Genomic DNA, 14,414 nt, shown 5'->3' with positions numbered 1-14,414 from the left:
CATAGTTGTTGATCAATAATAAAAAAAATCCTCTAAAATACAACCTGCCTAATAATTCTGCACACGGTGTAGGAGGGTTATAATTAAAAAAAATATAAACTGGCACTGCTTTTCATTTTTCACTTTTTGGAAGAATGTATCATTGTGGGATAACTTATCATATTGTTCATACTATCATTATAGATGCAACAATACCAAAAGCTACTTTTGCACAAGAAAATCACTTTTATATATATATATATATATATATATATATATATATATATATATATATATATATATATATATATATATATATATATATATATAATGTGAAAACTGGAATGACAGAACTGTCTAAGAACTTGTATTTTTGCAGAAAGTTCTAGTAAAGTTTTAGGTCTATGCTTTTTTAGGTGTTTTTTTATATTTTAATGAAAAAAATGGAATTTTTTGGGAGGTAAGTATTACAATTTTTGAAACAGTCTATATATGGTTTTTTTATTTCATTTTTTTTAATAATATTTATTAGTCTGACAAAGGGATTTGAACATGTCCTTTGATGACATAAATGAAACACTGTACAACTTAAGTAGTGCAAGGCATTTTCTAAGCAGTAGAGTGCTACACTCAAAGAAAGCCTGGTAGAGCTCATCGAAGCAGAATCTGAATGGCTTTGGTAAATGGCAGAATTGGAGGCTATTGTTAGGCCTCCGAGTAACATAGGAACCCTTCAGTATCCGAAACTTCCGTGCCCCACCCTCACATTAACATGAACATATCTCATGTAATGCTGGAGTCACACTTACGTATGGCATCCGAAGCGAGAGCAACTGATGAGATATGCTAATGACCCCTGGCTCAGGCTCTGCTGTGAGTGTGAGCCGAGTGTCATTCGACTGTGACCCGATCTTGAGATCAGGTCACAGCTGCAAAAGAGAGGACAGGTGCAGCAGAGGAGAGGGAGCGGTTAATCTCCCTATCCCCTCCATTGTCAGCCTGTGCGTATACAGTGGGGAAAAAAAGTATTTAGTCAGCCACCAATTTTGCAAGTTCTCCCACTTAAAAAGATGAGAGGCTTGTAATTGACATCATAGATAATCCACAACTATCAGAGACAAAATGATAAAACAAATCCAGAAAATCACCTTCTCTGATTTGGCAAGATTTTATTTGCAAATTATGGTGGAAAATAAGTATTTAGTCATCTAAAAACATGGAAGATTTCTGGCTCTCACAGACCTGTAACTTCTTTTTTAAGAAGCTCCTTTGTCCTCCACTCATTACCTGTAGTAATGACACCTGTTTGAACTTGTTATTAGTATAAAAGACACTTGTGCAAAACCTCAAACAGTCACACTCCAAACTCCACTATGGTGAAGACCAAAGAACTGTCGAAGGACACCAGAAACAAAAATGTAACCTTGCACCAGGCTGGGAAGACTGAATCTGCTATAGGCAAGCAGCTTGGTGTGATTAAATCAACTGTGGGAGCAATAATACGAAAATGGAAGACATACAAGACCATTGAAAATCTCCCTCGATCTGGGGCTCCACACAAGATCTCACCCCATGGGGTCAAAATGATCACAAGAACGGTGAGCAAAAATTACAGAACCACACGGGAGACCTAGTGAATGACCTGCATAGAGCTGGGACCACTCAAACAAAGGCTACCATCAGTAACACATTACGCCACCAGGGACTCAGATCCTGCAGTGCCAGACGTGTTCCCCTGCTTAAGCCCGTACATGTCCGGGCCCGTCTGAAGTTTGCTAGAGAGCAATTGGATTATCTAGGAAAGTATTGGGAGAATGTCATATGGTCTGATGAAACCAAAGTAGAACTGTTTGGTAGAAACACAACTCATCGTGTTTGGAGAAGACAGAATACTGAGTTGCATCCAAATAACACTATACCTACTGTGAAGAGTGGGGGTGGCAACATCATGCTTTTGGCTGTTTGTCTGCAAAGGGACCAGGGCGACTTATCCGTGTACATGAGAGAATGAATGGGGCCATGTATCACGAGATTTTGAGTGCAAACCTCCTTCCATCAGCAAGGGCATTGAAGATGAAACGTGGCTGGGTTGTTCAGCATGATAATGATCCCAAGCACACCGCCAGGGCAACAAAGGAGTGGCTTCATAGGAAGCATATGAAGGTCCTGGAGTGGCCTAGCTAGTTTCCAGATCTCAACCCCATTGAAAACCTTTGAAGGGAGTTGAAAGTCCGCGTTGCCCAGCGACAGGCCCAAAACATCACTGCTCTAGAGGAGATCTGCATGGAGGAATGGGTCAACATACCACCAACAGTGTGTGCCAACCTTATGAAGACTTACAGAAAACGTTTGACCTCTGTCATTGCCAACAAGGATATATAACAAAATATTGAGATAACTTTTTTTATTGACCAAATACTTATTTTCGACCATAATTTGCAAAAAATAATCTTGCCAAATCAGACAAGGTGATTTTCTGGATTTGTTTTCTCATTTTGTCTCTCATAGTTGTGGTCTACCTATGATGTCAATTACAGGCCTCTCTCATCTTTTTAATTGGAACAACTTGCACAATTGTTGGCTGACTAAATATTTTTCTTCCCAACTGTATCGCACTGCACTTGGATAACATCGAGTGCAGTCCAACGTTTCCCTCGCACCCATACACTTGAATGGGTGCGAGTGACATGGCTCTCGCAGACAATTGCAACATGCAATCCTTAACGGACTGACGAATAAACACGCAGATCTGAGCTGTAGCATTGTCTTACATGTGGCCGAGTGCAATGCAAGATTTTCTCACATTGCACTCGTGCGAGTCATATGCAAGTGTGACTCCAGCCTAAATTGACTTTACTTCAGGACATTGACATTAAGGGATTGACATCTATTATGACAAAAAGTTTTACGCAGCTGGAACTTAATTTTTACTATGGCCTGTTTAAAAGTTTAAAGCAGCAGAATGAAGTTAAAACTTACTTGCAAGAAAATAGGAAATATTTAGAGATGAGCTACCCTACCTAACTACTTGTACTCGCTATACTCATAACGAGTACTGTCTAATACTCCCGTATTTAGTTCGAATATCATGTGCAATGCAATTCAATGGGGAATAACTAGAATTCTGCACTATTCACTACTCTCACGAATAGTACGACATTCAGGTTACTCGTTACTTTGTGAGTTTTCCCCATTGACTTGCATTGCACACGCTATTCGGAATGAATACCCGAGTATTAGACATTATTCGTTATGAGTATAATGAGTACAAATAGTTAGGTACTCGGTCAACTCTAGAAATATTGTGTTTACTCTTTCTGTCTTTTAATGTGATTGAATGATTTAAAGATGATGTTCTTATCTATTATTTCTGATGCCTTGGCCCTTGGACATTGTTTTTGTTCAGCTACATGTATGATCGAGCTCAATTTTTTCTTCTTACAATAGTTGAGACTTTTTTTCAAAATACTTACGGACTATTGTCTTATTGATGTGGTAGGTGCAGGCAACACCCTCTATATTTTTTCCAAGTAAAAATCCATTCCCTCTTAGGACAACTTGAAATTTTTCTGAAATAAAAAGAAATATAGAGTTAATACATTTTGGTTGCATATTCATATAATATTAATGTTGTTTTGTATAACAATAGAACAAACAGATTATATTACTCCCTTAAAGACAAGGTTTTAAAGGATCTTAATGACGAGGCTTTTCTTTTTTCGAAAGCATATGTAATAATAGACTAAGGGGTACTTTGCACACTATGACATCGCAGGTGCGATGTCGGTGGGGTCAAATTGAAAGTGACGCACATCCGGCATCGCAGGCGACATCGTAGTGTGTAAAGCCTAGATGATACGATTAACGAGCGCAAAAGCGTCGTAATGGTATCATCAGTGCAGCGTTGGCATAATCCAAAATCAGGATGACGCGACGGTCCGATGTTGTTCCTCGTTCCTGCGGCAGCACACATCGCTGTGTGTGAAGCCGCAGGAGTGAGGAACATCTCCTTCCGGCGTCACCGCGGCTCCCGTAGGATATGCGGAAGGAAGGAGGTGGGCGGGATGTTTTCATCCCGCTCATCTCCGCCCCTCCGCTCCTATTGGCAGCCTGCCGTGTGACGTCGCAGTGACGCCGTACGACCCGCCCCCTTAATAAGGAGGCGGGTCGCCGGCCAGAGCGACGTCCCAGGACAGGTGAGTGCATGTGAAGCTGCCGTAGCGATAATGTTCGCTACGGCAGCTATCACAAGGATATCGCAGCTGCGACGGGGGCGGGGACTATAGCGCCCGGAATCGCAGCATCGGCTTGCGATGTTGCAGCGTGCAAAGTACCCCTTAGGGTGCTTTCACAATGCATTCTGATCTTCGTTCAATGTTTCTATCGGGGAATACATCCAAACCCCCTGCAAAATGGGTTTCGGACGTATGCACCGACGGGGCCATTAACTATGTCGTGTACCATTTTTGGGAGTATAGGCTTTCCAGACGTGGACACCCAGATATAGTATATTGCGTCTGTGTATCTGCCTTCAGAAAGCATCAACTCCCAAAAATGGTGCACGACAAAGCACACGTAACTTCATCTGCTCCACTATAGTCAATGGCCCATCGGCGCATACGTCCGAAACCCGTTTTGCAGGGGGTTCAGACGGAAGCCCCAAAGGGACCACTGAACGGAGATCGGAACGCAGCGTGAAAGCGGCCTAATAAAGAATAGCATTTTTTGTATTTTGTTTAGGAGCTTTGCTATTGCATATTTTCAATTGCAATTTTTGCTGGAAATGAACTGTCATTTTTTTTAACTTTTGCTCAGTTCTCCACTCTAACTTATGCATACATAGGAACCTCTGTTACAGAGAAAAGTGCCCCCTAATGTGACTCTGTCACTGATAGAGACATTCTGTGTCTGCTGTGTCAGCAATCACATGGCGATCATTTCATTGCACGGCTCAATAGTAGCTGAATTGTTAGTACTGAAGAAAGAGTATGTGTATAAGGCCACAATTACACAATCAGTATTTGGTCAATCAGAATTTGGTAAGTATTTTACCTCAGTATTTGTAGCCAATACCAGGAGTGAGTAAAAAATACAGAAGTGGTGACATGTTTCTATTATACTTTTTGGTTTTGTCTACAAATACTGAGGTAAAATACTTACCACATACATAACGTGATTGTGGCTTAAATGAGGTAACGTCAAAAGATGTCACTGCAGACTTCAGATCTGCAGCACCTATTGTCACAAGATAGTTGGGAAAGGGTTAAAAGCTACGGTATGTGAGCTTTTGCAAAAATAGTCATGAGAAAAAGGACATCCAAAGACTTAATTTACTTTTACATTTGTGTACATTTGAACAATTGATCTTCATATAAACATGCTTGAAACATAACTGCAAAAATGGCTAGCATGTTGTGTCCTATAGCTTCCAAAAGACTAGTGACATTCAGTTATCTATCTTGCTCTTCATGAAAAAAGTTTCTCCTCTGGCATCGATGCTGCTGCGCTATTCCTGCTGTGGAGACTAGAGTGGTTTCTGTATACAATACACCAGTGATTGATTTATCGGGCTAGATTTTTATTAATGTAAAAAAACAAGAAGAGCAGCATAATAATAAAATTACATTAGCAGCTGTAACATTTTGCCGTGCTTTCTAAGGTTTTCTTTAAAACGCTGATCCAATGTCCAAGGTAATTTTCCTCCTAAATCACTATCTATTGATAATGCTTCATATGAGAATCCCCGTGCATGCTGGGATACTTAAAGAAAGCATCACTGCCACAGCCTCTGCCCCTTCCCTGAAATGAAGTGTCACCAGTGATACTAATTTCAGGGACTGGTCTGGTCCCTGAACGCTGTGCACTGTATAATGTGCACAATGACAGCGCACCCTGTTGCCGACTCAGATCAGCAATAATAAGCTGGCAACAAAGCTAGTTGTCAGGCCAGTGATGTTACTTGAGGGGGTGGTGCTGGTCTGTGCATGCAGGTATTCTGACAATGTGCTCTGTTGCCGGCTCATAACTGTTGATCTGAACCGGAAACTGAGTGTACGCAGTCATTATGCACATCGCACAGTGCACAGCATCCAGGGATGAGCATAGCACATGAAATAAGCATCACTGATGACATTTCATTTTAGGGAGGGGGCAGAGGCTGAGCTAGTGACTGCAGTCTCTGCCCCCTGATGACGCTTTATTTAACCTTCGTCAGGCTGCATAATTTTACAACGTTAACAGTGACCCCTTATCTCGGAAGGAGGTGGAGATATTTTATTGAAATTTGGCCAATATATTCTGGACCAAAACTGCAGAGATTTCACGAAATTTCAGCCCTCTACGGCTTTTGGGAAAAAAATGTATTGCAATTTTAAAACAGAATAGTTACAATTGTACCTATTCAGCCGGACAAAGGTTAAGTATCCAGTATGCACTGGGATTATTAAGCGAAGCATCATCAAAGAGGAAGTGGGAAAAAATAGAAAAATAGTTATTGCAGTTTGGAAGAACAGGCAATTTTTAATTCAAATATATTAGAAAATAGTTTAGATTATGGCATCAAATAGATAGGGATTTAGGAGTTAAATTACCTTGGACTTCAGACCATCCTTTTAAGAGGGACATTTATGAGTTATGTTACATCTATTGATTACCTCAAACACCTCTGTCTGAGCCTTCCCAAGACATAAACTGGCTGCAGTGCATTTTTTAAATACGCCACATGTCAATTTCAATCCATTTGTAATCCACACATGACTGTATCAATAAAGGTTTGTCAAAGCCAAACACTGCGAAGCATCAAAAACAAAACAACTTAATTTAACTTCTTACCAAAATTGGACGTACTGGGTACAATCTAGATCATGTCAGTGTAATCACCACCAGCTGCTGCGGTGAGCTGGCAGTGAACAACAGCTAACAATCAAGGAATAATTTGGGAATGTTTTTTAAAAGGTTTTTACAAGTGTATAACACAAATCCCTATAAAAGATATCTTTATTAAATACAGTGGAACCTTGGATTAAGAGTAACTTGGTTTGAGAGCATTTTGCAAAACAAGCAAAGCTTTTTACAAATGTGTAACTTGGTTTAAGAGCAATGCTTTGCAATAAGAGCAAATTCCAAACCGTGCACACCTCCGGTTCCGCCCTTTTACCGCGCTCTGACCAGCTATGGAGGTAATTTTCTGTCCATAAGTACTGTGTACTGTATACAGTATACCATTGTAGTACAGTACATACTATATAGTATGTCTATCACTTTGCATTTGTTGATACAGTATTGTACTTTCTTACTGACAACCAGTGCAGCACATTGCTTGTACTGTACCTCTCGCACACCAACAATTCTATTGTAAGCTAACGTGCAGTTTAATTTGTTTTACATGTGTTTTACTGCACAGTATTTTGTATTAGTGTACTGTAATGATTGTATACAAATACTGTACATTATTTTGTATTACTGTAATAAGTTTGTATAAATACAGTAAATATTTGTGGGTTGTGGAACGAATTGTCTGCGTTTCAATTATTTCCTATGGGAAAATTTGCTTTGATATAAGAGTAACTTGGTTTAAGAGCACACTCCTGGAGCCAATTATGTTCATAATCCAAGGTTCCACTGTATTGTTAAAATCACCCAAGTGAAATAATCCACAAACTCAAATGTGAAACAAATACAGAGGGATAATATAAAATGATAAAACAAGGGTAGCCGACTGTATAATATGTAATATGATATAGACAGAGGTCAAAATGTAGTCACAATTTCCAAAAGATAAATATCCAACCTCTAGTGACCCTAATGAGTCACTACATCTGACCCCTGCCTACCAACGGAGGGATAACACCCTAACTTAGCTGGGTGCCCCCTGTTCCTCGTCGGCTCACCCTCGCTCTCTCTATAAATACCCTACCATGCAATTATGTTATGCATATAGATTCTATACTATTGTCATAATAGACCCACAGTATATAGATAAAAATGATTTAAAGTACTTCCACTTAAATGCATGCAATGTGCACGGCAGTGAACCCCACACATGTCTGCTGATTTGAACAGCTGACATGTGCGGCTATCGTGTGCTTACCCCTAAGATCACGCTGCCAATATGTGACAGCGCAATGTAAATGGATGCGGAGGGGAAATCGCCTTTCCTTGCTGCTATCGGAGGCTTTGCCTTTGTGATGCAATCACGGGGAGCTGATGGTTGCCATGGTACACACAACAGGTCATGTGGTGACTCCTGTCACTATCATGACGTAGTTCCTGTTACAGCCAGCGCTCTGTAAAGCAGAGCGCTGGCTGTAACAGCTGTAACAGCATTGCTGCTGATCAGAGCTGTGCAGTTCTGATGGACAGACATGTACAAGCAATCAGACTGCTAATCCTTATAGTTCCCTGGGGAACTAGTAAAATAAAAAAGTAAAAAAAAAAGTTTTAAATATTTTTTAAAAATAAAAAAACATAAAAGTTCAAATCCCCCCATTCGCTCCATTGAAAATTAAAGGGTTAAAAATTAAAAAAAAAATACACATATTTAGTATTGCCGCATTCAGAAATGCTCGATCTATCAAAATACAAAATCAATTAACCTGATTAGTGAACGGCGTAGCGGCAATAAAATTCCAAGCGCCAAAATTATGTTGGTCATTTCAAATTTTGCATACAATGCAATAAAAGGCAATCAAAAAATAGCGTCTGTGAAAAAATTGTACCATTAAAAACAGCAGCTCGAGACACAAAAAATAAGCCACCACTGAGCCCCATAACCCAAAAAATGCGAGCGCTACAAGTCGTGGAAAATAGCATAAAATGTGCGCAACTTATTTTGGACAAACTTCTGAATTTTTTAACCCCTTAGATAAAAGTAAACCTATACATTTTTGGTATCTACGAACTTGTACCGACCTGAGGCATCACACCGACACATCAGTTTTACCATATAGCGAACAAGGTGAATAAAATACCCCAAAAACAATCATGGAATTTGCACTTTTTTTGCAATTTTTCCATATTTGGATTTTTTTTTGCTGTTTTACAGTACACTATATGGTAAAACTCATGATTTCATTTAAAAGTGCAACTCGTTCCACAAAATATAAGCCCTCATATGGCAAGACTAACGGAAAATAAAAAAGTTACGGCTCTTTTTTGCTCCTCTTCTCTAAGAAGAGGAGCAAAAAACAAAAACGGAAAATCGCCCGGGGGTGAAGGGGTTAAAGCATGGCATAGAAAGAAAAAATTGCAGTGTCAACATAAAAAAAATGCACTCAAAAAGGCAATGAAAAAAGCAAGTAACCTAATTTACCTAATTAGTGCAGAAAATTTGTGACATTAAAAACCCATCAAATACTTTAGGTGGGAACGTAGTCTTATATTTCAGGAATTAAAGGAATAACGCAAAAAATGTTTTCGTTTAGACTTCCTATTAGAAGGGGATAACTGTGCTCCAGCCCTAGAATCCTATGAAAGGGCTGAGAAGAATGTTTATGGCTCACTATAGAGCTAACTTTGCACTTGCCACCTTCCCAGCTGTTTTGGTTTTTAATGCACTTTTGATCATTTTTATGCCTTGCATTGCATTGTGACTTTTTTTATGAACAACACAGAAATGTTTCCATTTTTTTTTCTCGAGCCCAGACTCCAGATTACATTGTTGTCAACCGCTGATCTATCAATAAACCACAATAAACCTTAAGAATAGTAAACCTTGTATCTGTAGGGTATAGGAAAATAAAAGAATGGTGAAGTAATACTGAAAAATAAATAGACATGTAGCATTTTTGCTATGAATACATTTAAGGTACTTATCGTCAAACACTTTTATTTATTTTTTCAGATCAACTTACTTTCCATAAAATATTTTTACATGAATATTTATCTGGCTATAAGACAGAATAGCCAGGAAAGGAGGATATACTTTATGTGGCGCAAGCAAATACTAAAAAAAGCAAGAAGACTGGAGTTAAAGCAAGATAGTACACCCTGCAGTCAGGAAATCGTAATATAAACATCAATTTACTTACCGCCAACACAAACTGATGATGGATCCACATACAAAATTTCTGTGCATGACTTCTTTAAGATCTACAGAAAATAAAATGTGCTTGTGTTAATATATGTATTTTTATCTTTTCATGAAATCGCTTTTTAATCTTTTTTTTTACATTTACTGGCTAAAACTGAGTATACTGAAGTAGTTTTCCTTTTTAATCAAAGCTTTTTTTAATGGTCGAAGCACATAAAGAAACTTAAAAGCAATTTGGTCACTCCGCTCTGGCATGCATTGCCATATTTCCCATCATGTGTAATATGCATAGCTGTATAACCAAAAAGAACTTAAAAAAGAGAACCAACCATCAGGATTTTCATATATAAAGTAAAGCCAGTGCTATACTGGCGCTAGGATGCTGAATGTAAGCATACCTTTTGTTCTGAGATTGGATGTTTTATTTCAGAAATATGTACAAGTAAAGTTCCAGCAATGCACTGCTATTTGATTGACAGATGCAACAGGAAGGGAGTATGGGGGTCAGGTCTAGCTATATATTTCCGCTCCTATCTGCCTGCTTGGCCTTCCTCTCCCTGTTGCCATAATAGACGTTCATTCCACTGCGTGCACAGTATCACTTGTAAGTATAGCAGAAAACTTTTCATTATATTCCCTTCCTGTTGCACCTGTCAATCAAATAGCAGTGCATTGCTGGAGCTTTACTTGCACATATTTCTGAAATAAAACATCCAATCTCAGAGCAAAAGGTATGCTTACATCCAGCATCATAGCACCAGTATAGCACTGGCTTTACTTTATATATGAAAATCCTGCTGGTTGGATCCCTTTAAAGGTGAGATACAATTTTTAGCAAAAACTTTAGATGTTAGTTTTTGCATATTTTCAATATACCTTTTTTGTACAAAATTCTCATAAATTGTGTAAATAATGCCTTCAATCACTGCAGTCAAATTACAGAAGCAATGTAGCTTACATTGCTATGCTCTTTTTGTAACTCCCTTAATGGGAATCTGTCAGCAGATTTTTGCTATGTAAGCTGTAGACAGCATGTTCCAAGGGTTAAAACATAAAATTCGGAGATGCCTGTTTTGTGAAGGCCTGAACTGTTGTTTATTTGCTATGTTTGTTGAAGCAGCAGGATATATCATTGCTCAGACTAGGTGTCTTGTGCACGGCAGTTCGACACTCCTCCTCCTCTGATTGACACTTCACTGTTAATTTACAATCTCTATATGAGGCCTGGTGTGGGCGGGGACAACTCTCTGGACTCTGCTATAGGACTAAATCTAAAAATTCTGATTGTGTCAGAACCGTTTCACCCAGTAATCTAAGTGATACATCGTTGGATCCAGGATCTCTTTGTTTACATTATGCTGCTCTCAGATGAGGTAGCAAAAACCTGCTGACAGATTCCCTTTAACTTCTATGTGAGTTATAAAAAACCATTCAGAAGTCTCAGGACTCCTTATCTTCAGTGTCATTGCAAAGACACAGATATTTCCATCAGAGCCATAAATAGCTCTTATGGGAATTACACTTCTAAATAGAAAGCATGTGGTTAAATCTATAATTTTTCCTTAAATAACTCATAACCTTTATTTCCAGAAAGCAAAGTTATCCCTGAAAACTACAAATAATTGCAGCAAACATAAGAAACCTCCTTTTCGTGTTTGTCTACTTTTTCGAAATCTTCACATGAAGAATTCAACCAAACATTGCATAGGATAAACGCAAATAATAATTATTTTTCCTTTAAGATATATTACTTTTGTTTCAATCTGAGCAATATAACAACAGTCTTAACGCTGCATCGCCCTATGTAAATACTGCAACAATTTCCAAGTGGATGAGAACCGATATAAAATATATGCATCCTGACAATAAAAGAGATAAACGGCTTGCAGATGAAGCAAGCAACTAAATATCTTCCTGTATGTGCTAAGTGCTACTAAAACTCAGCTTAAAAAAATGTTCCCATAAAAATGAAACACGTTTAAGTTTTATTTCCCCTCTTTATCGGGGTCTATGAGAATGGTGATGCATTGCTACTTGCTTTAAAACTGGCTGCTACCGCAGGGAATGAACACAAACCAGCTAGAGAATGAAGAATGTACCCTTGGACTAGAGCGATGTCAGCAGTGCCAGAAGAACATTGATTATGTGCCATTATTATAGATGCTTATTACGCATTCATCTAGAAAAGAGTACAGTAATATCTAGTGAATAATGTAATAATTGAGTAGAGTATTAAATAACACTAACTGTCCTGTAATGGAAGATTGCCACTAAAACTTGTCATCAATGTTCCTTGTAAACACTGAGTGCCGAGACGAAGCTTTTATTCTATCACACATGTAAAACGCTAGCACTTCCATGTTGTCTAGAATAAATGACCCATTTTCTATTGTCTGAAAGTTTAACATCCATTACAAGTTGTAAAAAATAATAATAATAATAATAATAATAATAATAATAATGCTTTTTTATTTATTTTAGGATTATAATATATTACGAATTTGCATGGATAGCACTTCTAGAGCACATTAATAATAATAATAATAATAATAATAATAATAAAAGTATTATTATTATTATTAATAATAATAAGAAGAAGAAGAATAGTAATTAATAATAATAATAATAATAATAATAAAAAGAAGAATAGTAATAAATAATAATAAGAAGAAGAAGAAGAGGAAGAAGAGGAAGAAGAAGAAGAAAAAGAAAAAAAGAAGAATAGAAATAATAATAATAATAATAATAATAATAATAATAATAATAATAATAATAATAATAATAATGCTTTTTAATTTATTTTAGTATTATAATATATTAAGAATTTGCACGGATAGCACTTCTAGAGCACATTATTATTATTATTATTAATAATAATAATGATAATAAATATTAATAATAATAATAAGAAGAGTAATATTTTTTATTATTATTATTATTATTATTATTATTATTATTAATGTGCTGTAGAAGTGCTATCCATGCAAATTCTTTATATATTATACTACTAAAATAAATAAAAAAGCCTTATTATTATTATTATTATTAATAATAATAATAATAATGAGTTTTTATTTATTTTAGTATTATAATATATTAAAGGGAACCTGTCAGCAGAAATTTCCCCTAAAACCTAACAGATTCCCCCTCTGCAGCTCGTGGGCTGCATTCTAGAAAGGTCCCTGTTATTATTGTGCCCCCTTTCTGACCAAAAAAAAGAGTTTATAAAGAGGTACCTTTTTGGCTTCGGATTCTATAAATCAGACACGGGGGCGGGCAGCCTGATGGCCGTTATTCTGCCCCCTGGTCCTGTATGCCGCCCCCATCGCTGATTTCCATACTTTTGGACGCCGCCCACTGCTCCAGCCATCCCCGCGCATGCCCAGTGCCAGTCTCACGGGACTGAGCACTGTGACTGCTGGTGACGTGTGCGCAGGCAAGTGATTATGGGCGGGACTGTGACTGTTATCAGCAAGTACCCGCCCATAATCTCGTGAGCGCGCAAACCTCTCCAGCGTCACACTGTGCTCAGTGTAGATGCTAGACTGTATGGGCTGCTTCCAGGGATGACGTCCCTTTGTCACGTGATAGGGGCGTGTTCAAAATACTATCACGTGACAAAGGGATGTCATACCTGGAAGCAGCCCATACAGTCTAGCATCTACACTGAGCACAGTGTGACGCTGGAGAGGTTTGCGCGCTCACGAGATTATGGGCGGGTACTTGCTGATAACAGTCACAGTCCCGCCCATAATCACTTGCCTGCGCACACGTCACCAGCAGTCACAGTGCTCAGTCCCGTGAGACTGGCACTGGGCATGCGCGGGGATGGCTGGAGCAGTGGGCGGCGTCCAAAAGTATGGAAATCAGCGATGGGGGCGGCATACAGGACCAGGGGGCAGAATAACGGCCATCAGGCTGCCCGCCCCCGTGTCAGATTTATAGAATCCGAAGCCAAAAAGGTACCTCTTTATAAACTCTTTTTTTTGGTCAGAAAGTGGGCCCAATAATAACAGGGACCTTTCTAGAATGCAGCCCACGAGCTGCAGAGGGGGAATCTGTGAGGTTTTAGGGGAAATTTCTGCTGACAGGTTCCCTTTAAGAATTTGCATGGATAATACTTCTACAGCACATTATTAATATAATAATAATAATAATAATAATAATAATAATATAGTATTAGCGCTACTTTTTAGCACTGGTTGTTACAACAGCAGCCAGTAACATGTAGGGAATTTCAAATACAATGGAGCAAATTCATTATTTGTGTTTATTTGTAAGCCATTTTTCTTTTTTTTTGTCTTGTGGTATTTCTTGACAAGTTTGTGTTTTGTGCCAATTTCTTAAAAAATGCTTTTCATTTTTTTTTTTTCTTACTTTTTAGATTAATGTTGCGCAATAAAAT

At 38.2% G+C, this 14,414-nt stretch overlaps 1 protein-coding gene across 3 annotated transcripts in view; it reads right to left on the bottom strand.

Annotated features, from left to right (window-relative positions):
- ANTXR2 (ANTXR cell adhesion molecule 2) overlaps positions 1-14,414 on the bottom strand; it is a 356,942-nt gene that overhangs the window by 155,314 nt on the left and 187,214 nt on the right. For all 3 annotated transcript variants that reach the window (XM_075352423.1, XM_075352424.1, XM_075352422.1), the window contains 2 exons: positions 10,008-10,068; positions 3,453-3,548 (listed from right to left, as the gene is read on the bottom strand). In XM_075352423.1, coding sequence (XP_075208538.1) covers positions 3,453-3,548; positions 10,008-10,068 — 157 coding nt within the window. The remainder of the gene's footprint in view (positions 1-3,452; positions 3,549-10,007; positions 10,069-14,414) is intronic.

Source organism: Anomaloglossus baeobatrachus, chromosome 1 (genome assembly GCF_048569485.1).
Source record: "Anomaloglossus baeobatrachus isolate aAnoBae1 chromosome 1, aAnoBae1.hap1, whole genome shotgun sequence".
In the NCBI taxonomy this organism is placed as follows: Eukaryota; Metazoa; Chordata; class Amphibia; order Anura; family Aromobatidae; genus Anomaloglossus; species Anomaloglossus baeobatrachus.
The sequence above is the reverse complement of the archived record's forward strand: the minus strand, read 5'-3'. Positions and strand labels throughout refer to the sequence as shown.